This window comes from Polyodon spathula, chromosome 13 (genome assembly GCF_017654505.1).
Source record: "Polyodon spathula isolate WHYD16114869_AA chromosome 13, ASM1765450v1, whole genome shotgun sequence".
In the NCBI taxonomy this organism is placed as follows: Eukaryota; Metazoa; Chordata; class Actinopteri; order Acipenseriformes; family Polyodontidae; genus Polyodon; species Polyodon spathula.
In genome coordinates, this window is record NC_054546.1 from 7,867,571 (window position 1) to 7,889,827 (window position 22,257).

Consider the following 22,257-nt stretch of genomic DNA (forward strand, 5'->3'; position numbering starts at 1 on the left):
CTCTTTCACGCTGGCGTCTACCTTTGCTAGCGCTTACTGTGGTACTCTGTGTCAGAGTACACCGGCGCAACAGCCTGGTGAGACGTGGCAAGCTACGGGCCGCTTCCGGTGGCTGTATCCGCCAAGGAGAATGAGAGGGAGGGATTAACTGTGATTGAGCTTCGGCACTGGCAAACCGAAAACGGATCAACCAAACACCAGCTGTAGGCGACCGAAACCGGGACACGAACCGACTGCCCTGGCTCGTTAGTCGCGCTGTATTGAACTGCGCCGGAGGTGAGGACGACAGAATGGGTCTATGTTCTGAATCAGCCGGAATAGAAAGGAGGAGGAAGCAGAGAATTGAAAGCGTATCTCCGGCAGTGCAGGCACTGTGCCGCGCGGTTGTACTAGGCCCTGGACCTGGGGAAACGATGTGGATAACTTTAAAAAAATAAATACATCTTATTTAGAGCCATGGAAATAAGAACGACAACCGTGCCATTAACGTCGCGGCGTTTTAATTTTGTATGTGGTTCCTGTCGCATTTCTACACACACACACTACGCGGTTGTACAAATCTAGTGCATGTATATATGTATGTTTATATGCTAACAACACACACACACACACACGATCGTTGTGTTTTTTAGTTTAAAGGTGGATAACGCGTTAAAAAACGATGGGACTGTCATGTATATATTAATAAGAAACCAGAATCATTGAGGGTGAATTCAGTGTGGACGGCGTGTGCGACTAGGTGAAGTGGACTGAAGTGGGTTATTCAACAGGCCGACCGGTAGGGGGGTTTGGTCTCGGTTGGTTCGTTTTGAACGTACATTGAGAGTGTTGTGTATCGGTATGCTACCCAGTACCAGCGTGTAGAGTGTGTACCTCTGTTGTGTAACGTGTCAACAGTTTGTATTTCGTTTAGAAGTGATACTGATGACATGACAAACCAGCCGTTCTCACACAAGACAGGTCGAGATTACAACACAAATATTGCATTGCAGGGATAGAAGTAAGACTCCCATTACATAGCAATTTGCTCCATTCCTGGTTTTGCTATGCGTTTAATAAGACTCACCTGAGCTTGTTACCTGTATACTGGGGTTAGTCAAGTTCGTATTAAAAAGTGTTATGGATAGGTGGCCGGCTTGAGTCCGGGCTATCTATTGCAGACCATGTTGTCTGGCTGAGATGGAAGCTTGTGTCCCTGCTACAGCTAAAACTGCCTTTTTAAGGAATATAAACAAGCCAGACAACAAACTCTGCTTTGTAATACACACACACACACAGTCTGAGGGGTTAACTATTGAAACACGTAGTGAACAGGCACCAACAATGAATGCTATTGTTACACACTCTGCAGTAATATGGGTTTAGGACCTTGCAGCTTTGATGTGCAGATAGGTGTAATGTAGCTGTCCAGCATGACTGGTGTAGTGAAGGATGTTTAGCTGTTGCTGTGTAATGTGTGGTACAATCAGTCATAGAGGACGGTGTCCTGATAATGCTACACTACTTAATGAGCAATAGAGAGCCCCTGCAGGGACACAAACAAAGGAGATAGCTGCTTCTGCATCCAGCGCTCAAAGAATATCACAGACATTTGCAGAGCTTTTTGAGATGTTATAGTAATAAAATAATGACTTGGATCGCATTATTGAGGAGTTTGACGATAACATGAGTGATCAGGAGAGGATTTATCAGTATGCACGTCTATAAAGAGGTATGTAAAAAATACAGCGAACAAGGGGTGGGGCTTGGCTGGAGATGCAGTACTGATGTCCTTTTGCAATGCAGTGCCTTTTTAAACCTGTTTTACTGGGGGGGGGGGGATTTAATCAGCTGAATAAATAGACCACAAAGGGTTAATCTCCTTCCTCCTTTGACACGTGTCCACTGCGTTTCTTGTTTTTAAGCAGTGCTTGTGTGTGTCCTCTTCGCAGGTCTGTTTTGTGTAGGGATGAACTCGGAATGAATGTAAACCAGCAAGCGCATATGACCTCACCGTACAGGCAGCCACAGCCCACCCTACAGGGGTACGCCCAGCCTGGCTATGGGGGACCCCCCACGCAGTACACCCCTTACAACAGTCCCAATCCGGGGTACCAGCAGGGACCAGCTCCAGCAGGTAACTGGGGAACAACAATTTTTTAGCTGTGCACCAACAGATTATTTGAATCGTGATCTCCACAGATGAAGGTCATTGCTGTTGATTGGGCTAATTTACCATTCCAAGTGAAGAAACAGCTGCTTGGGATTGTGTGAATTGCTGTTCTCCACAGAGTCTAAGAAAAACAGCAGTCATCACAATCTCAAGCAGCTGTTTCTTCACTGGTTTCACTAGCTGGCTTCACAGTCCTCGATTAGCACTAGTCTTGGACTACCATACCCAAAATTAACATTGACTAGTCCACGAGTAGTTCTGATCTGGCTCTGTGAAGCCCGATATTTTAATGGTAAATCAGCCCGATCAACACCAGTGACCCTCTGCTGATTGCCGGCACCTGATTTCTGCGGAGAACTCAATCCGAATGATTGGTTTGTGTAGCACCAGACATTTTTTTAATGAACATTTGTCAGTGTCACTTTATATAAAAAGATGTGCCTCAAACCTTTTTCTTCTCTTTTCTCTGTTGCAGGTTATTCTCCTTACTCAAGCTTGTCCTCTAAGGCTTTTCCTGCTACTCTTGCTTCTGACCTCTCCTGTAACTCCTCCTCTCCTCTTGATCTAGGTAATTCTCTCACACACTTTTTCTCTCACTCACTCCTTTGCCTGGGCTTAACCATCCTTACAGCTTTCCCATCCTGCTCAGTTTCTGGTTCAGATCTTTTTTCATGGGGTAATAACCAGAATTGCAATACTCCATTAAGCCCCCCATCCATTTGCTTTAGTCTTGTACTTTATTTTTCACTTTGTGTTTGTTTGTTCCAGGTCCAGTGCGACCCACACCTAACTCTGTGGGCCCCCCTATGTCGGCCCCCCAGGGGTACAGCCAGTTCACACAGGGAGATGTGCAAAATGGCCCCCCGACCATGAGCAGCCAGCCTCACAGGTGAGAACACCCCCATCTCTATGTGCAGATGGGGGGCAGGGTTTACACACACTTAAACACACATGCAGGCTATTGTTTCTGTAGACATTCATCCCAAGTTACTGCATAAGAACAAATCTGCAGCATTTCTACCGTCATTTCCTTCTTTCTCCCTCTTTCTGCACCTCCATCTTTCCATCCCTCAGTCTTCTCATCCTTATCTATGTTTGCGACATTCTTGTCGTTCTACTCTCATCTGTATTTGGGTCTTTCACTGTGTTGTGACCAATATCTGTGTATAATTTCTCCTCTGTCTGCACTCTTGTATATTGGAACAGGCCCCCTGTCTCTCAGTCCTACCTCCCAGGTAGCCAGCCAGCCTACCAGCAATATGGAGTCCCGCCCACCAACATGCAACAGATGACCAATCAGATGTCGGGGATGCACGTTTCAGGCCCTCCCCCCGCAGTGTCCGGCTATGGTATGCCTTGCATGATGTGTGGGGTTGAATCACACAATAAAACATTGTAGTTAGTTAACTGACCTAAGACTGTTAACCATAGTACTAATGAAGCTCTTGTTTGTTTTGCATATGGGTCATTCCAATGCACATGGCAAATGGGGCTTGTTTGCATCAGTTAATATTTATTTGCTGTAAAACTGTTGAAGCTATAAAATAACAGTGTGTGTGTCTAGGTCTTTCCACCTCGTGGAGAAAAATTAGCTAATTTAAGCAAAATTGCCATTTAGACCACCTTCAGACACTTTCCTCAATTGTGATGAAACTTGGTTACGATGCAGTTTTGCACCAGCTGCGGTATCAGAATCTGGGGAATGCCTTGTCATACATGCGTGATGTTGCACTGCGGTTAGTGCTTGAGAGCATGTGTATGTACATACATCGTTCATGTATCTGTCCATATGTTTTACCCAAATGTAGAGAACATCCTAATCAATTTTAGTGACTCTGGGTTACAATGTCATTGTGTCGACCTGGTTTGTAGACACACTTGCTATTGTTATGATTACAAACCCAGTCTGACACCTCTCTTTCTTTTCCAGCACCCCACTCTTCTAATTCTCAGACCTCCGTCAGTTTCTCTGGCACTCCCTCCTTCCCTCCCCACTCCGTATCCTCACAGCAAAACTCCCCAGCAGCCAGCCTGACACATGGCCAGCCTCCTTCACAGTCCCCCTTCCCAGGCGCCCCACCTCCTGTCTCACAGCCCCAATATTCTTCAGTCCCTCCAGCCTCTTCACAGCCCCATTACCCAGGGGCCCAACCTCCACCTGCCTCCCAGGGTCAGTTCCCTGTGGGCCCCCCATCTCCCTCCCAGGCCTCCCCATTCCACACACCCCTTTCCAACTTTGTCCCCCATGCAGGCCCTGGGGTGCAGCCAGTGCAGGCCCCACCTCACTCCCAGTACCTCTCTGGGCCCCCTCTCCCTCGCCAGCCCATGCAGGGGCCCCCGCTCTCCCAGCAGAACCACGTGGCCCCTGGGATGCAGCGCCTCCCAGGTCAGGCGGCGCCCCCAGGACAGGGGCAGGGCGTCCAGCCTCAGCAGAATGGTGAGGGCATGGTAGAAAGGGTGTAACGATGGGTCATGATACAGTCCTGATTGGCTACTTGTAGGATGCATATAAAGATCCAAATAGTGATTTAATGATAGTTTATTTTGTTAAAAGACAATGAGCTAGTGTGTGTGTGTGTGTGTGTGTGTGTATGTATATATATTTATATATTAAAAAAAAAAAATAATAATAATTTGGGCGGTAGGGAGGTGATGTTTTATTAATTAAAGTTGTATTGTAATTCAAATACCTGCCTAATGAGAAAGCTGCTTGCGGAACAGCAGTCGTGAATTTCTCAGGGTGTAACAGGAGCTGGTCAGTGTTGATTTCCACAGTGAATTGGGGTGCCTCTCCCTGGCAGTGCCTTGAGTTTCCAGCAGCAGAGACTGTGCTGTGTTGGGTTACAGGGCCAGTGCGGGCATGACGTTTTTACAATGCTCTCGTCCATGGTCACACCCTACTGAGTACATAGTAACAGTACAGTATAGTGAAGAGTAAACCAATGCTTTTTCTTCACTACCTATATTCCTCCTTCTGAATAAATTGAGGCTCAGGGGTATTGTGGCTTTTGTGCCACTTAGGCAGCGATTAATTTTATTATTATTTTTTTTTTTTTAGTACAGCGTAACTGATGAGCCCCAAAAAGGGCGAAACATGTATGCAGCTACTATATTTTGACTTTTAAAAAGCTGTGAATCTAGAAGCCGTTGGCAACTGTCACGCGATTTGATTGGTTCTTGTAATGCTTTATTTGCATATTGTTTTTAAAATGTGTTGCTTGCATTCACCTTAACTCGAAAGCTTCTTGTTTTGTATCTATGGTGCACATGTCTTGTAATGTAATTCTCAATAGAAATGTGTTTGTTTAACCCCCCCCCAGGTGCATTTGGACAAATGAGCAGGCCACAGCCTGGCTATGGGGGTTCCTACCCGGGCCCCCAAAACTACGGGGCACAGCCCCCTCCTCCCGCAGCGCCCCCGCAGAAACGGCTCGACCCAGATTCCATTCCTAGCCCAGTAAGTGAGCACACTAGCAAAGGTCTGTGTGTGTTTGTTAGTGTAGAAGGAATATATTATTGAGCACGCCACAGAAATCAGGTGCTGATAGTCAGGTGAGGGTCTTCGCTGTTGATTGGGCTAATTTACCATTCCAAGTGATGCGAGTGATGAAACAGCTGCTTAAGATTGTGCTGATTGCTGCTTTCCTTAGACTGAAGAACAGCAATCTAAACAAATCCAAGCAGATGTTTCTTCACTTCTTTCACTTGAAATCGTAAATTAGCCTAGTCAACAGCGATGACCCCCACCTGATTGGAGTTACTGTAGAGGTAGTTCATATATGATAAGACCATTCTTTGTTTTGATTTTGTCCTGAGATATTAAGGGTCTGTTATTGTATTGCTTGCATCCATAGCTATGAATCAGTTAATAATGCTACATTTAGAAGTACTAATATTAAAGAAACAAGTTCAGTGACAAGCATTCCACTATAACTCGCTCAATGTCTTCAATGTTGAAAATGATTGGTCACAGTATACAGATACAAAAAAGTGAAATTGGATAGCCAGAAAACACCGGAAAAACTGTTAATGGTTAATCAATTCACGTTGACTTTACCCTTTTCCCATTAAAAAAAATAAAACCTACTACAAAAAAAAAAACCGCCTGAAAATTGGTAAAAGGGTAATTTTTGTTATTTTGTAAGTGATTTTTAGAGTTCCAGAATTTTCCAGCCTGTCCTACCAGTGACACTAACACAAAAAAAAATGAAATCGGTGGATAGCCAATAAATACTGGAAAAACTGTGGAAATTGTTAATCAACTACAAAAAAAAAATTCACCCCACACCCCTAATAAAAGGTCGGACAGGATGTCCTCGGCTCACCGTTCACCAGCGACCCCTGTAGTCTGGCTGGGCGCCTGCGGGCTTGCCTGTTAGCTGCCCTGGAGCTGCGTTGTCCTCCCACGCTGTAGCTCCTGGGCGGCTGCGTGGTGAATCCGCAGTGTGTAAAGAAGCGATCGGCTGACGGCACACGCTTCGGAGGACAGCGTGTGTTCGTCTTCGCCGCTCCCGAGTCAGCGCAGGGGTGGTAGCGGTGAGCCGAGCCTACATAATAACTGGCCATTCTCAAATTGAGAGAAAATAAAAATAATGGCAACGACGAAATTAAAAAAAAAAAAAAGCATACCGCAACTGTACACATTATCTAAGGCATCGCTTGTGTTCTGTTGACTCCTAGGGGTGTAAGTTTTCATTTAATTTCCCAAAAACTTTTAACATATAGTAGTTTCATATTAATTACATAACACATAACAAGAAACGCTGTGATAGGTTTTAAACTAAATGGCTCCAGTATGAATGTGTGTGAGAGTATATGTGTATTCAGCACTAATGCGCACATAGATAAAACATTGCTTATTACATAAAGAGCTTGACACCATAGAGTTACGTTTGTCACATACATATTTGCAAAACATTTACACTAGCTCCCCTAGTGACCCACTGTGGAGCCCCTCTGGAATTGTAGTGAAGCATTATATTGTAAACACTTGGGGTTCCCACAACTAATGCATTGCAGTTACTCCCGATATGAGAACGACGCTGTGCTTTTGCTTGAACTCTTGCATGCGTGATGTGCATACATTCAGTGGTGTCTGAAGATGTAAAGTACTACTACTAATAATAATAATAAAAATAATAACAACACTGATCTGGGATAGAAGGGAGTAACAACTGTTGCTTTTTTCTTTCTTTGTCCCTTTTTTTGTTATTTTCTAATTTTGGGACACCTTGTTACCTTTTTTTTAAAAATAAAAAGCAAGTCAGTGAGCTGCCTGCTGTGCAGAAAACAAGACATAGAATAGACCCAGACGCGATCCCCAGCCCAGTAAGTGCCGCGTCTGTCTGTCTGTTTGCCTGCCTGCCTGCCTGCTGTTTAGTTTGTCCGTCTGCAGTAACCCCTTTTTTGTTTTTTCTTAATCCCCTGATATCTTTTGTAGTTTCGTTGCCTGTGATTGCATGCTAACCACCCCTCCCCTGCCTCCCTGTGTCTACAGGGACACCTGCACTGAATTAAAGGGTATTTAAGGATCTTTTTATTTTATTGTTACATGTTCACATGTGTTGCTACAACTGTTGAAGGTGTGTTTAAATTTTTACATTTTGACCACTTTTTTTAAAATTTAATTGCATTCCCTGCCTCAAGATGGCTTCACATGTACCCACATGGACCTCTCAGAACTACGTTTCCTATCATCCTCCTGCTGACTGGTAAATCCATCTGTTACATATGTAAGCAGGAGAATGATGGGAAATGTAGTTCTGAGAGGTCCATGTGGGTACATGCGAAGCCAACAAGGCAGGGAATGCAATTTAAAAGTTTAAAAAGTGGTCAAAATATAAAAAAATAAATAAAATGTTGCACACACTTACGTAATCAGTTGTAGCAACACATGGGAACATGTAACACAATAAAATAAAAAGGTCCTTAAATACCCTTTAAGCAGTTTGGACCAGTTTCACAAATCACTTTTCAGGCTAGGTAGCAAATATATTAAGGTTGTTAGTGTATAGTTTTTAATGAAGCAGCAGTAACGATTCAAAACTGTGTAGTACAGGGCCCTCATTTATAAGGCAGCCTATTACACGGTGGAACCAGTTTTAAGGTGGTATGGTCATAGCTTCAAATTTCCCCATAATGCCATTACACCAGCACTTTCATTCACATAAGATGGAGCCCAAATAACACAAATAACTGGCTCTAGACCCTGGTTACAGTGTTTTTAAAGGTGTTAATTTTTACTGAATGTTTAATATGAAAATGGCCTGTTCTATCCTATTTCTAGTATTTTTATGCATTGTAAACCAAGATTAAAATATGTCAATACTAAATTAAACGGTTTAAAGGTTTAAATACGTTAGCTGGCTTCTTTTCTGGATGCTATCTAGAAGTGGTTAGTGAAACTGGAACCCCATTGGACCAATCTGTGATGTGTAAAGTATGCCTATTAAAACTAAGACTGTAAAATGACAGAATCATATTTTTTGGTTCCACTGTGTTTCCTGTAGAAATTTGAGATTCGGAACAGCTTTGAAATGCTGCTGCTGTGCAGAAACCATTACTGCATGAATCTGTCATTGGGAGAGTGGGGAAGGTGTAACTTTTTGATTCCCAATGCACTCAGGCTACCAAGTCTCTCTCCAAGTAGAAACACTATTGCTTGTAGTGGGTAGTCAACAGGCAAGTATAGTTCAAAATCCCACTCACTCAGAGTTGCTGTTCTTATTTTGGGTGGGGGCGGAGGCAGCAGTGAGTGCTGCATTGACTATAGCATCCCTGCTGGGTTGGAGAGGAAAATTGGCAGGAGGTAGTTTACCTCATCATTGTGCTACAGCGAACCCTGCAAGCAGATTCCTGGAGATCTGTGGATCTGTAAGTGGATTGCAGCAGTGAGTTGCCCCCTCCCACTCACACTTTTTCCCCTCCCCCTCCGGTCTCGCTGTCTGTTTCAGATCCAGGTGATCGAGGACGACCAGGCGAACCGAAGCAGTGAGCCGTTCACAACAGAGGTCAGAGGTCAGGCACCACCGCTTGTCACAACCAACTTCCAGGTCAAAGATCAAGGTACCGTAATAAACAAATAGACCAGTTTTTAAATGCGCTTATTCCCCATACAGTGTGGTCAATCAAGCTGCTTTTGCAACCTGGAATCAGTGAAACTGCTATGCAGTCGGAGTCCATCCCTGACCTATTGTTTCCTTAAGTAGGGCAGTGCAAGACTAGTGCTAATCTGGGTTTGTTGGTTTTTTTAAATTTTTAAGCTCATTTTGAATTTATATTTGTAATGTAGGGAATGCGAGCCCGAGCTATATAAGGTGCACAGCCTACAACTTCCCCTGCACCTCGGACATGGCGAAGCAGTCTCAGGTTCCTCTGGCTGCAGTCATCAAGCCCTTGGCGACTCTGCCCCTAGACGAGGTGAGCACAGCTTGAATCTCACTAACAGACTTTCGTTTTAATATTTCTTTATTTTTCTGTTTTACAATCCTTCTCCTAATATCACCCCTATGCAGTGTTGAACTGTGTGTCACTGTAGTTGTGAGCCACAGATGTGATCCACCTTAAAGCAAGGATACAGGTGCTGGTGCAATGACCCCGAGCAACAACCACACTGCCTTCTAACCTGTTCCACTTTATGAAAGGGCAGCCTTATAACAGGGAGCACCCAGAAAAAAAGTGTTTGATTTAGTTTTTTTGCCTAGTTTTTTTTAATGTGTATGTATTTATTTATTATAATAGATACATTTCCATGAGTTTTTTTAATGTAAAATAAAGGGCCCTTATTTAATTTTAAGGCTGCTGTCCTGTCCTTTCCTCCCTCTTGTACCGTGAAAGATAAGGCACCTTGTCAAGTAACTTTCACGAAGTAGCGCAGATGAAATGGTTTAGAATTTGTGGCTTGCATGGTGAAAATTGACTATCATCAAGTTGTTTCATAAGTGGCCCAAGAGTTGCCTGGTGTGTCATGGTCTTCAGGCTCTCTGCTCTAACACTGATATTTAAAAGCAAGGTTGCTGTAATGCCTGTGAACCCCTCCTCCTCCTCCTCCTCCAGGGACAGTGCCAGTTTCGTCCATTCCTGGTTGTTTAATAAGACACAGCTGAGTTTCTTACCAGTTACAATGTTGCTAATCAAGCTCGTTCTAAAACCTGGAATGTGTGAAACTGCTGTTCAGTAGGAGTCTTCGTGCCATTCAGTGATTGCTGTGTGTCTGCTGCTGGTTCAGCTATGAAACACAGCATGTGGAACAAGCACCTTGCAGCTGGACCTCTGGCTAATTATAGACGTTGATAAACTCCAGTAGTACCCGTCCTGATAGTATAAAGGGGCTGCAGTGACTTTGTGGCAGCTGCCTCACTCCCCTTTCGCATTCCTCTCCCTCCCACCCTCCCCTCTCTGTGACATCCATTGCCAGTCCAGTGCAGTTCAGTTTGTTTTTCCTGCCATGGTGAAATTGCAGCAAAGAGGGTGCATGTCTGAATATCTATTGTTATTTCAGTGTTTAACGTTCTGTGTGTTCACAGCCAATGGCCTTGTAGGAAACACAAATATCAGTTATCTTTCCTAGTCTCCTCACTGTATGTATTGTATCTCTACTCCCTTCTCTCCTTCATGTATCCACTACTCTCACAGTACCCATCCTCCCTCCCTAATCCCCCTGAATGCTGCTGTGTTGCCAATGATAGTCTCCAGTTCAGCAGTGCTTGCTGGAGCTGCAGCTGTTTTGAATAAATCAAGTGCAGAAAGTAATTCTTGTCAAATATGAGTGTATGGAGAGGGGCTCAATTTACTGTCTGACTGTTGAACAGCAGAGACCTCCAGAGGACAGATACCGAACTGCAGCGAAATACTGAAATGGAGGTGGGGGTCCTCGCTTGTTGCTCTTTTGATCAAATTTTAGTCTGGGACTTCTCTCCAGTCTTGAGCATTCATTTCTGCTAAAGTTAATAAAGCAATGGTTATACCTTAAATATCGATTCTGCCCTGCACACAGTCCATTATTTGAAATGTTTGTTTCATGCTGGAGTATTTTTAAACTTTCGTCTAATTTATGCCTTGTCAGTAATGGTTGCCAGCGTTGAGGAACACCCTGACACTGCTGGTAGGCTCTCTTGTACGCAGTAAGATCAGTTGATCAGTTGGCAATTGCATGACTGTGTAACAATAGCCCAGCATGAAGCAAGCCATTTTATGTAAGTATTATTGCAGGGCACAATTGATTTTGGGTAGTTTCCAGACTGGTTTTACTGGGAGTGCATGAAAGTTTCTAAAGTGGCAAGCGATGTGTGGGACAGTAGGGATTAACATTAAAGAAAACAGGATCAAGAAAGTGCTGCTTCAGATTTGGTAAGCGAATCAGGATCGGGATACAGGTGGAGGTGTGCGTCACACTTTTCAAACACGGGCCCAGCTTGCAAGGTACATGTTAAGTATAGCGATCAATGTTTTGATTTGTTGTGATTCTAATATTTTCTGTTATGAGGACTGTAATAAACAAAAACCAAAGCAGTGAGGTGTTTTTTCTTTGTGCAATGCCCCCTTTTCTGAAACATTTTGAAGAGGTTATTTAAGTTGAAGAAGAGTTTTCACTTGTGTGTACATCTGCTTTTTTTTTTTTAAGAAACCACAGTAATGCTATTACTTGATGAAAATGTGTCTCTTGCCACGTTGTTTATTGTGCAGAAACTATAATACCAGGGCTGTTTTTTTTGGGGGGGGGGGTCTACTTTTATACTGTTTCTGTCTGGAAAATCTTTTTATGGAGTAGATCATGGTAATTAATCTATGCAGAAACACAACAGAATATATTATTGTAGGATAAGTAAAAAATACATAAAAGGAACAGGCATAGATATATGAATCCAAGGCTGCTATTGTGGTGAGGTCCAGTTGTAGGTGAGTGCCCAGGGGCTGGAAAGTATGGGGATGATTGCTGAGAATGCTGTGGAGATTAAAATGGCAATCATTTAAAATACATCATTAGTAGTAGTAGTGCCTGTTACATAAAAAAAAAAAAAAAAAATCGAGGGGTGTTTTAGCCCCTATTGTACATTTTTTAACTTAGACCTTTTTGTATAATTTTTTCATTGCATAGTTTTTTTTTAATACCATTTTTTATAGCATCATCCCTTTGGTATATCTTGAAACAAAACTCCCTCTCTACAGCAGTTACTGGACTGTGTAATATTTATTAATGCTTGTCATTGAAGGTTTAACTGAAGTGTTCTGTTACAGTACATGACTTAGTGAGACATGCGGAGGGTACAAAGCTTTCAGTATTTTCAGCCTCCTTGTTTATGGTGAATTGGTTATAATTGATTTTGTATTCATAAATGTATCTTGTACTGATATGTATACATTTTTAAAGTATTTTATTCATTGGCACTCATTGTCTCCATTTTTTAAAAATGTTTACACCTGGCTGTGTGTTATAAGTAGCGTCACTTTTTTTGTTGAGAATTTCACCCCTGGACTTGGGGCTGTGCACATATCTTGATATCTCGGTATCTCTGTCTGTCTGTGTAGCTCCCTGTGTGTTTTGTATTCTGATGACTTGTCTTTGTTGTTGTGTTGTCAGGCTCCCCCATACATTGTAGATCACGGAGAGTCAGGGCCAATCCGCTGTAACCGGTGTAAAGCCTACATGTGTCCCTTCATGCAGTTCATCGAGGGGGGCCGGCGCTTTCAGTGTGGCTTCTGCAGCTGTGTGACCGAGGGTGAGTCTGCCACGCCACGCAATCAAACATTTACTAATCCCTCCCTGCAATTCGCACCAAACCAGGTTGCTCCTTGTCACAGCTTGACACTAGCATAGTTTTACATAGGTGTACTTGCAGACCTAGAAGTAAAGTTAACAAGGAATTTCTGCAGAATTTTTTTTTTTTTTTTTTTAGTAAAGTGTAAAGCCTGTCACGCCGCTGAGCATTTTCACTGCTGTACCATGAGTCTGCACCTGGGCACACAGGAGCAATATGCACTACGCGGTACAGTAGTTGTCAGTACCACACCGTAGGCTATGTACTTGAATATAATTTACATATATGGCCAAAAGTTTTGCATCAACTAATAGAATATTTAGACCATTTTTTTTTTTAAAAGAATATAATTGATGTTTTATTTAACGTCACGCAATCTAAGAAACTACAATCAAAAGTCTACAATATTAGTAGTATTTCATGTTAGACTTCAAAATGTCACATTTTTCCATTTTTGTCAAATAGAAAGTATACCCATTTAGAGGCAGTTATTTACTAAAAAAAAAAAATGCAAAACGGTATCAAGTTGGCTACAGGAAGGATGCTTATCAGGGGCGATGTATAAAATACTGACTTGTCTGTACTTGTATGAAATATAAGAGTGCTAAAACACTTAAGGGTGCTTGGACACCTCTGTAGACAAGAGTTATATTCATGATTTGTCCTGGCAAGCACGTGCTGTCAGCACTTGGCTGTTGGTTAATCCACTGACAGTACCGTGCAGCAGTCACAAAACGTCAGTCTGATTTCGATTTAAGAGGTACCTGTCAGCGATACCGCGGGACTAGCCGTATCATCCCGTGCGGATCTGTCCAACACCATATGAAAGCATTGCTAGCGATACAGGTGGCAAAGTGCCTGTCCCGTGCTTAAGGCAGCTTTGTTTCCCATCCTGTCTCCTAACCTCGTCCTCTCTCCCTGCACAGTGCCTCCCCATTACTTTCAGCACCTGGACCACACTGGAAAGCGAGTGGACTGCTACGACCGGCCGGAGCTCTCCATGGGGACATGCGAGTTCACAGCAACTGTGGACTACTGCAAGGTAGGTCCTGGAAACCAGTACACGCTGCCTTCAAGACCAAACCAACCTGTTGCTGCATGTTTTAACACATTTACCACCATTGTAAATGTTCAACTCTAAACTCCATTAGAAACAAAATGTATGTGTTGTGTGTGTCTATCTATATATATATATATAGAGAGAGATAGAGACACACACACACACAATGCCTTTATTTGAGCGTGTAATTTGTAATTTTGGTTTAAAAGTTTTAGGAATAATTTGAAACACCGGTAACAAGTTCAGGTCTGTCTCTTTTTAAACTCATGGTAAAACCAGGAATGGGTGAAGCTGCTATGCAATGGACTCTTATTTCCAAATCTGGTTTGACAAAAAAAAATTATGTATAAAAAATTGTGAACTCCATTTGATTGCTGTTTTTTTTGTTTGTTTGTGATGCTCCAGGGAAAACCTAAGGTTTAAACGTTTCAAACTCTCTCTGTTCCAGAACAACAAGATCCCACAGCCCCCAGCATTCATCTTCCTGATCGACGTCTCGTACAATGCGGTGAAGAGCGGGCTGGTCGACCTCATCTGTGCGGAGCTGAAGACTCTGCTGGATTACCTGCCCAGGTAACACCCCTGCCGCTGCAGGGAGCAGGAGGCAGAGGAATATTGTTTTGGCTTCGTACTACTTTTGGGACTACATGCCCAAGCTTGGGTGTATAGTTTGAGAAGGCACGTGGATAGAGTTTAATTTTGTGCTCCACCAGTAATCCAAGATCTTGAGACCAGCATCTCTGCAAAATAAGCAAGAGCAAGACCGTGTTCGGTGGATGACTGTCTGCAAAGTTCTGGGGAAGAAAAAAAAATCCTGTAATAGTCCATTTCTGAAATAGTGTTATCTAAATAGAAAATGTTTAAACTGCAGCTCCTGTGTCTGTCCTGTTCAGGGAGAGCAGCGAGGAGGACTCGTGTATCCGGGTGGGCTTTGTCACCTATAACAAGGTTCTGCACTTCTACAATGTCAAGAGCTCGCTGGCGCAGCCCCAGATGATGGTGGTCTCAGATGTAGCGGATATGTTCGTCCCCCTGCTGGACGGATTCCTGGTCGATGTGAACGAGTCGCGTGCCGTCATCAACAGGTGATGGTGGGAGGGGAGCGACAAGCGCAATGCAGGATGGAAATAAGACTTCCATTGCACAGCAGTCTGATCGATTTGCTCCATTTACGAGGAGTTTAATAAGACACACTTGAGCTTGTTATTTATACACTGTAGATAACCAGCTCCTAGTAAAACCTGGAATTGGTGAAACTGCAGTGTATGTGTGAAAACAAAATGAAACAGCTGCTTGGGTTTATGTGGATCGCTGTTCTCTACAGAGTTTATATATATATATATTATATATATATATATATATATATATATATATATATATATATATATATATATATATATATATATAAAAAGCAGCAATCATCACAAATGAAAGTAGCTATTCCTTCACTTGTTTTACTTTGAATGGTACATGAGCCCAATCGACATTGATGACCCTCACCTGATTGTCAGCAGCTTATTGCTGTGAAGAGCTCAATCCAAATAATTGGACTGAATAATAGGAGGCTTAGAATTGTATGATAGTGGTTTAGAGAAGATGTGAACATTCAAGACAGTTCTCAATTTGAATAAATGCACCATTCAGAGTGGATAACATGCAAAGTGAAAACTGTTCCATCGGAAATCTGTGAAATCTTTACTTAGCAGCTTGAAAACACTGCAGTGCTGACCTGCTGCGTGTATGTTTTGCATTACAGTTTGCTGGATCAGATCCCAGAGATGTTTGCTGACACAAGGGAGACGGAGACGGTGTTTGCCCCAGTGATTCAGGCTGGCTTGGAGGCCCTGAAGGTAGGCCAGCTGTGCTTTAACTGTCCTTGTAGTTCCATGCTGGTCCGTGTGTTCTTTTTAAAATGAAATAAAAAATGTATGCTTACGTGACGCAAAATTAAGATTATTTGTAAATTTACTGAATCCTTGTGTATTCATAAATGCATAAAATTTTACTCATTCAAGGTAACTTTGCATACTTCTTACTGTACTTTGGCAAAACTGTACAGTTAGTATTATTCTATTAGTATGAGAAACATCCCATCTTACCCTTTGCATCCGTTTGATTTTTCTCTGTCTCTCTTTCTCTCTCTCATCTGTGTTTTCCAGGCTGCGGACTGTGCAGGAAAGCTCTTTATTTTCCACTCATCGCTCCCCATTGCAGAAGCTCCGGGGAAACTAAAGAACCGGGAGGACAAGAAATTGGTCGGCACAGACAAAGAGAAGGTGAGCCCTGCGTTCAGTGCCCTCAGTTCGGATGTTCTGTACAACATGTCCTGCTTTTCACATGGTATGCTTAACCGGGATAGAAATAAGACTCCTATTGCATAGCAGTTTCACCCATTCCAGGTTTTACCAGGAGCTTGATTAGCCACACTGTGTAGGTAACAAGCTCAGGTATGCCTTGTAAACGGGTAGTAAAAAAAAGGAGTGGCTCAAACTGCTATGCAAAGGGAGTCTTATCTCCATTCCTGCTGTCCATTCATATGTCACTATAGCATTTTTACTTGTAAATGTATTGGATGTAGGTCATGATGATTTACTTTTCCATGATGCCTAGGTGCTCATAACTTGTATGTATGTTACTAACATGCTTGTATTTGTCTGCCTGTTCCCTTCTCGTGCTGCAGACCCTCTTCCAGCCCCAGACCAGTTTCTTTGGCAACCTGGCAAAGGAGTGCGTGGCACAGGGCTGCTGCGTGGACCTCTTCCTCTTTCCCAACCAGTATGTGGATGTGGCGACACTGGGAGTGGTTCCCTCCCAGACCGGGGGCTCCGTGTACAAGTACACCTACTTCCAGGTGAGACAGAACACAGATCAGCACATTGTAACTGCACTGGAAGGAACGCCTCACATTCTACTAGAAGCCTTTCTCCATGTTCTAGTTTTATTTTAGTATATCTTGCAGATCAGTAAACTACACTAATCTCCAAGACACAAGATTAATTCAGCACAGGAATGGAAGGATGACTCCCATTGCCTAGCAGTTTGGGCCATTCCTGGTTTTACACACCTGAGTTTGTTACCTATCCACTGTCGATAATCAAGCTTCTAGTAAAACCTAGAATGGGTGAAACTGCTTATTTCCATCCCTGGTTTATTCTTTTAGTGCCTTTAACTAAAACTGAAAGGCCTTGGTGTGAGGTTTAATCACAGAGTGTTGTTTTTAACTTTGTGGTTGGTCCCTAAATCGAGTTTGGGTGAATCTGTTTCTCCTCTCGTTCTCTCCTGTGCTCAGGTGCCTTCAGACGGGGATCGCTTCCTCAATGACCTGCGCAGGGATGTACAGAAACAGGTCGGGTTCGACGCAGTCATGAGGGTGCGAACCAGTACAGGTGAGTCTGACTGTTCAAACTTCTGGCACCTACCTGGTCATTTCATCACTATACCTGAGCAAAGGGTCCTGAAGCCCAGGACTGGGTGCAGTAGGGCTAGTGTGAGTCTCAAGTCCTTTTTGGTCCCGCCTATGTCAGATCCCCACTGGCCTCGCTGATTCCTGTCTGTTTCAGGGATCCGTGCGACGGACTTTTTCGGCGCTTTCTACATGAGCAACACGACGGACGTGGAGCTGGCTGGGCTGGACTGTGACAAGGCCGTGACGGTGGAGTTCAGACACGATGACAAGCTGAGTGAGGAGAGTGGTGCACTCATGCAGGTGAGAAGGAGCAGTCTTAATGATCTGAACCATAGTGATGATCCCGGAGTTTGAAGAGCCATGAGATTTAAAAATAAATATACAAACAGGGATGGAAATTTGACTCCCATTGCATAGCAGTTTAATGCATTCCTGGTTTTGCTATGAGTTTATTAAGATGCAAATGAGCTTGTTACCTATACGCTGTGGCTAATCAAGCTCATCTTAAAAGCTATGTAAAGTCTTATTTCCATCCCTGCAGCCCCTATCTTAACAATGGTGGATTTCAATACCCCCCACCCACCATGAATGACTTCATTATTATACTACTTAAAATAAAAATACAGGGAAATAAGGTTGTGAAAAAGCATGTTTTTAAGTTGTGATCAGCCACAGTTTACGGTAGAAGTAGACTCCACCTTGTGCGTTTTAATAGTCCTTGCTGCCTATGCTCGCTCTCTGCAGTAGGGTCAGAGATGACAGCTGCCAGTCCTTGTATGTTATGAGTTTTTTGTAGCGGTGATCTGTACATTGTGGTACTGACAGTCTTGCTTGTCTGTCCTGTTCACAGTGCGCAGTGCTGTACACCAGCTGCAGTGGTCAGAGGAGGCTGCGGGTTCACAACCTCTCTGTGAACTGCTGCACCCAGCTGGCCGACCTCTACAGGAACTGTGATACCGACACGCTCATCAACTTCTTCGCCAAATACGGTAAGAGCATTGTGCAGCACGCAACGTGCGAAGAGAACAGCGGTTCAAAACAAAATCATCCATAAACCTTGTATAACGCTGTCTATCTGTGCAGCCTGCCGCAGCATACTCAGCTCCCCCACTAAGACAGTGAGAGACACCCTCATCAACCAGAGCGCTCACATCCTATCCTGCTACCGCAAGAACTGCGCCAGCCCCTCCTCCGCCGGACAGGTAGGTGCCACTGGCCAAAGGTTTTCTTATTGTATGTTTTAGTGTTCAGTGGCTTCCTCTAATCAAGTTGAGAGTGTATTTCTTGTGTACTCATTGCTGTGTCAGGCTCACTAACCCGTTGCTGTGTCATACAAAGAGTGCAAGAGAAACATATTACAAGTCATTAAAAAATAAAGTACTTAATCTGTTCATTTAGAACATGTTGTGGTTTAAATGTATTAAATGCTTTGTCATTGACATTCTGAGTGCTAGATATGTGTAGTTGCTGCTAATGGGTTCCAATGGGGACATGATGTATATCAATCCTTCAATCCTGTATGCTAGTCAGCATGGGAAGAAAATGTGGAACAGAGTACCCATTTTGGAGAAAAGGAAAAAACCTTGATCTTTCTTTTTATATGCAAAATAAGTATAAAACAAATAAATGTGTATAGCAGCCATAACCTTCCTGTCTTCAATCAACCTTCGAGTCAAGTAAGCCGACCAAGAGTTTTTTGTTTTTTGTTTTTTTTTATTATTCTTTAGCATTTTTTCAATTGTTGGTTGCAATCAGCCAGTATTGTGTGGCAGTGGGATGGCAGCAGAGAGACTGCCTACTGCTGTGTGCCCATTGCCTAGCAGGCCAGTCCATTCCTTATTTTTACTGTGAGTTTAAGATACACCTGAGCTTGTTACCTGTACTCTGTGGCTAATCAAGCTTGTAGTAAGTCTTGGGTTGGGTGAACCTGCTATGCAGTAGGAGTCTTACTTCCATCCCTGTATGCGGTGTTTCGCAGCTCATCCTGCCCGAGTGCATGAAACTCCTCCCAGTCTACCTGAACTGCGTGCTGAAGAGCGATATGTTGCAGCCCAGCGCTGACATCTCCCTCGATGACAGAGCCTACCTGCGCCAGCTCGTCACCTCCATGGATGTGGCAGAGAGCCACGTTTTCTTCTACCCGCGCCTGCTGCCTCTGGTGAGTGTGGGTGCTGTCCCTGTGTCTGTGTAACCCTGTCTCCTGATATGAGTGTGTAAGACTTTTCTTTTATTGCCATGGCTGTGGCAGAGGGTCACATAGTCTTACGTAGACACTGTGTGTGTGTGTGTGTGTTGTGACTAGGTAACAGCCTAGTGCAGGCTTTTGTCTCCTTTTTTGTGTGTGTGTCCGTTTTGCAACCCTGTCTCTATTGGAACCATGTCCCCCTCTTTCTCTGCCTTAAATGTGGTAATTCAGCTGGGTATGGAGGGTTCCGTTCTCTGCCCATGTTAGTGTTGTAACGCTGTCTGTATCTCCTGTCTGTCCTGTATTATAACCCTGTATCTCTCCCATATTGAAACCCAGTCTGTCTATCTGTCTCTGTCTCTCTCTCCTGTCTTGAAATCCTCTGTCTCTTACCCTCCTGTATTATAACCCTGTATCTCTCTCCTGTATTGAAACCCAGTATCTCTCTCTCCCCCTGCAGCAGAAGCTGGATGTGGAGGGTGACTCTCTACCCACGGCTGTGCGGGCCTCTGAGGAGCGGCTTTCGAAAGGGGGGCTGTACCTCCTTGAGAACGGGTTGCATCTCTTCTTGTGGGTCGGGGCCAATGTGCAGCAAGAGTTGCTTCAGAGCGTCTTCAACACCCCGTCCTTCGGGCAGATTGACCCCAGCATGGTGAGGCAGCTCTGCGTGTGTGTGTGTCTTTTTATTATAGGAACACAAACAGACCAGCAGCACTTAACGCTTTTATATGACATGGAAAGTATCTGCAATTGCATTACAGACCGTGCAAAAAATGTATTGCTGTTTTCACTAGGGGTGTCCCGACACGCAGATTGTGATACAGTATTTATTACAGTACTTGTATGATGCATGATATGATCAAATAGATAATTTTGTTAAAAGATAAATATAATGAGACAAACACGTTTTTATAAAACACACTTATTTTTCATTCAATATCCACCTGGGTGTGTACTGATATCTTTAATCTGTAGTCGGGTGGATAGATCAGTTTTAAGTCCTTTGCTTTTCTTCTGTTGGCCTGATCTGGGTACGAATGTGTGGAGCTGAGGAGTAGCGTGTCTGTCTCATTGTCTGTCTGCAGACGAACCTGCCGGTGCTGAATAACCCGTACTCACAGAGACTGCGGGCCATCATAGAGTCCTTCCGGGTTCAGAGACCGCGATACATGAAGGTAGAGGCACTGGATTATTCACTTTATTCATTGTGTCATTCCTATTTTAATTGTTTTTGGTCAATTTAGTCAAGCAAGCAGACGAAGGTTTGATGCTAATCGCTCTCTCTCTCTCTCTCTCTCTCTCTCTCTCCCTCTCTCTCCAGCTGATGGTGGTGAAACAGGATGACAAGCTGGAGCTGATCTTCAAGCACTTCCTGGTGGAGGACAAGAGCGCGAGCGGCGGCGCTTCCTACGTCGACTTCCTGTGTCACATGCACAAGGAGATCCGGCAACTGCTGAGCTAGGAGCCGAGCGCGAGGGCAAGCAGAATCACCCCCCAACCCACGCCCCACCCCCAAACTAATCGCACACAGACTCTAGTGCTGCTTCTTTAATAGTTCCTTTTCATTCTTTTTTTTTTTTTTTTTTTTTTTTTTTTTTTTTTTTTAATTGAGACTATAAAAACAATAAACAGAACGACCTTTGTGAACTGAATTATTCTAAAAATCGGGGGGGGGGTTGCAAGGAGAATGGGTTTGGCAAATCAGAGGATTGGAGGAGGTGGGGGAAAGCGTGCATCTTAATTTGTTAATACAGCTGTTGTATAATTGCGAATGTCCGATGTGTATGATATATGACGTTTAGCGTACTGAAGGGAGAGAGAGATTTGAGGGTGAGATTTTATTCGGTTGGTTGGAGCCCTCACAGGTGGGATTGGCACTGATTCAGTAGGCTTGAAAGGCAAATCTACGGCAACACATTTAAAATTCACAATTTAGAAAAGTTTCACCTGGAGATTTTGTATTCTATTCTGCTGTTTCTGCATCTGCCTTTCTGCACCTCATCATCTTTCACATTTACTACCCTTGAACACTGGTTTTGTGCTGTCTGTCAGTTTGTGTTTTTGAGTTTTTTTTTTAAATATGTAATGGGCTGGAGAGGATGCACATTCCTTTGGCAGTATGCAAGCATCATGTCTCCTGGGGTAAGGCAATGTCTTAAGCAGGACAGGACAAATCCACTTGCCCTCCCTGTTCTGTGTTTTGTTTTATTATGTATTATTCTTATAGTTATAACTAGAGTACACTTTGACTAATCCAAACCCTGTTCAGATTTTAACATTCAGTAATCTGTACCTTGCAAAAAAAAAAAAAGAAATTGCCCTGTCTTGTGTTTTTGATACCAATTAAATAATAAATCTTTAAAAAATGTATTTAAAAAAAAAAAAACCCCACAGATCCACTGACTGATATTGACCTGTACTATGATGTACTCATCTGCAAGTCAGCACTTTCAGTAATAGTTCAGTTGTCTGGAAATTGAGTTTCCGCCACTACTATTACGATAGCATCATGGTTTGGATTAGAGACCAGTTAAGGACTAGCGAGACTGCTGGGTCGGTTGAGATGTTTTACTGATGTGATCAGGACTGGGCCCACGGATTCCCAGGGCTATGTGATTTACTCAGAGCAGGCACAGTCTGTATAATTATTATTATTATTATTATTTTTTTTTTAGTAATCTCAGTCAGGCAAGTCTA

At 43.4% G+C, this 22,257-nt stretch overlaps 1 protein-coding gene across 5 annotated transcripts; it reads left to right on the top strand.

Moving 5' to 3' along the window:
* Nucleotides 1-117: 117 nt before the first annotated feature.
* On the top strand, nt 118-21,161 carry LOC121325555 (protein transport protein Sec24C-like). 5 transcript variants are annotated; one of them, XM_041268217.1, is made up of 25 exons: nt 121-276; nt 1,932-2,116; nt 2,628-2,720; nt 2,921-3,041; nt 3,359-3,501; nt 4,083-4,589; nt 5,473-5,609; nt 7,412-7,480; nt 9,106-9,217; nt 9,444-9,571; nt 12,732-12,870; nt 13,836-13,951; nt 14,418-14,542; nt 14,863-15,054; nt 15,726-15,819; nt 16,129-16,245; nt 16,650-16,820; nt 17,259-17,355; nt 17,530-17,675; nt 18,226-18,364; nt 18,459-18,577; nt 19,354-19,533; nt 20,021-20,212; nt 20,646-20,735; nt 20,882-21,161. In XM_041268217.1, exons 2-25 carry the CDS (start codon nt 1,960-1,962, stop codon nt 21,020-21,022), a joined length of 3,525 nt encoding a protein of 1,174 aa, XP_041124151.1. In that variant the 5' UTR covers nt 121-276; nt 1,932-1,959; the 3' UTR covers nt 21,023-21,161. The 5 variants fall into 5 exon arrangements, with proteins under 5 accessions (XP_041124155.1, XP_041124151.1, XP_041124152.1 ...); XM_041268218.1 differs by having other exon boundaries at nt 20,024-20,212; XM_041268221.1 differs by lacking the exon at nt 4,083-4,589 and having other exon boundaries at nt 118-276.
* The last annotated feature ends 1,096 nt before the right edge of the window (nt 21,162-22,257 follow it).

What these genes read in the sequence shown, in the direction of transcription:
- LOC121325555 (XM_041268217.1), top strand. Translation starts at nt 1,960, where the DNA reads ATGAATGTAAACCAGCAAGCGCATATGACCTCACCGTACAGGCAGCCA. An exon ending in CAACTGTGGACTACTGCAAG is followed by an intron (nt 13,952 to 14,417) that starts GTAGGTCCTGGA and finishes TCTCTGTTCCAG; the next exon opens with AACAACAAGATCCCACAGCC. An exon ending in TCGCGTGCCGTCATCAACAG is followed by an intron (nt 15,055 to 15,725) that starts GTGATGGTGGGA and finishes TTTGCATTACAG; the next exon opens with TTTGCTGGATCAGATCCCAG.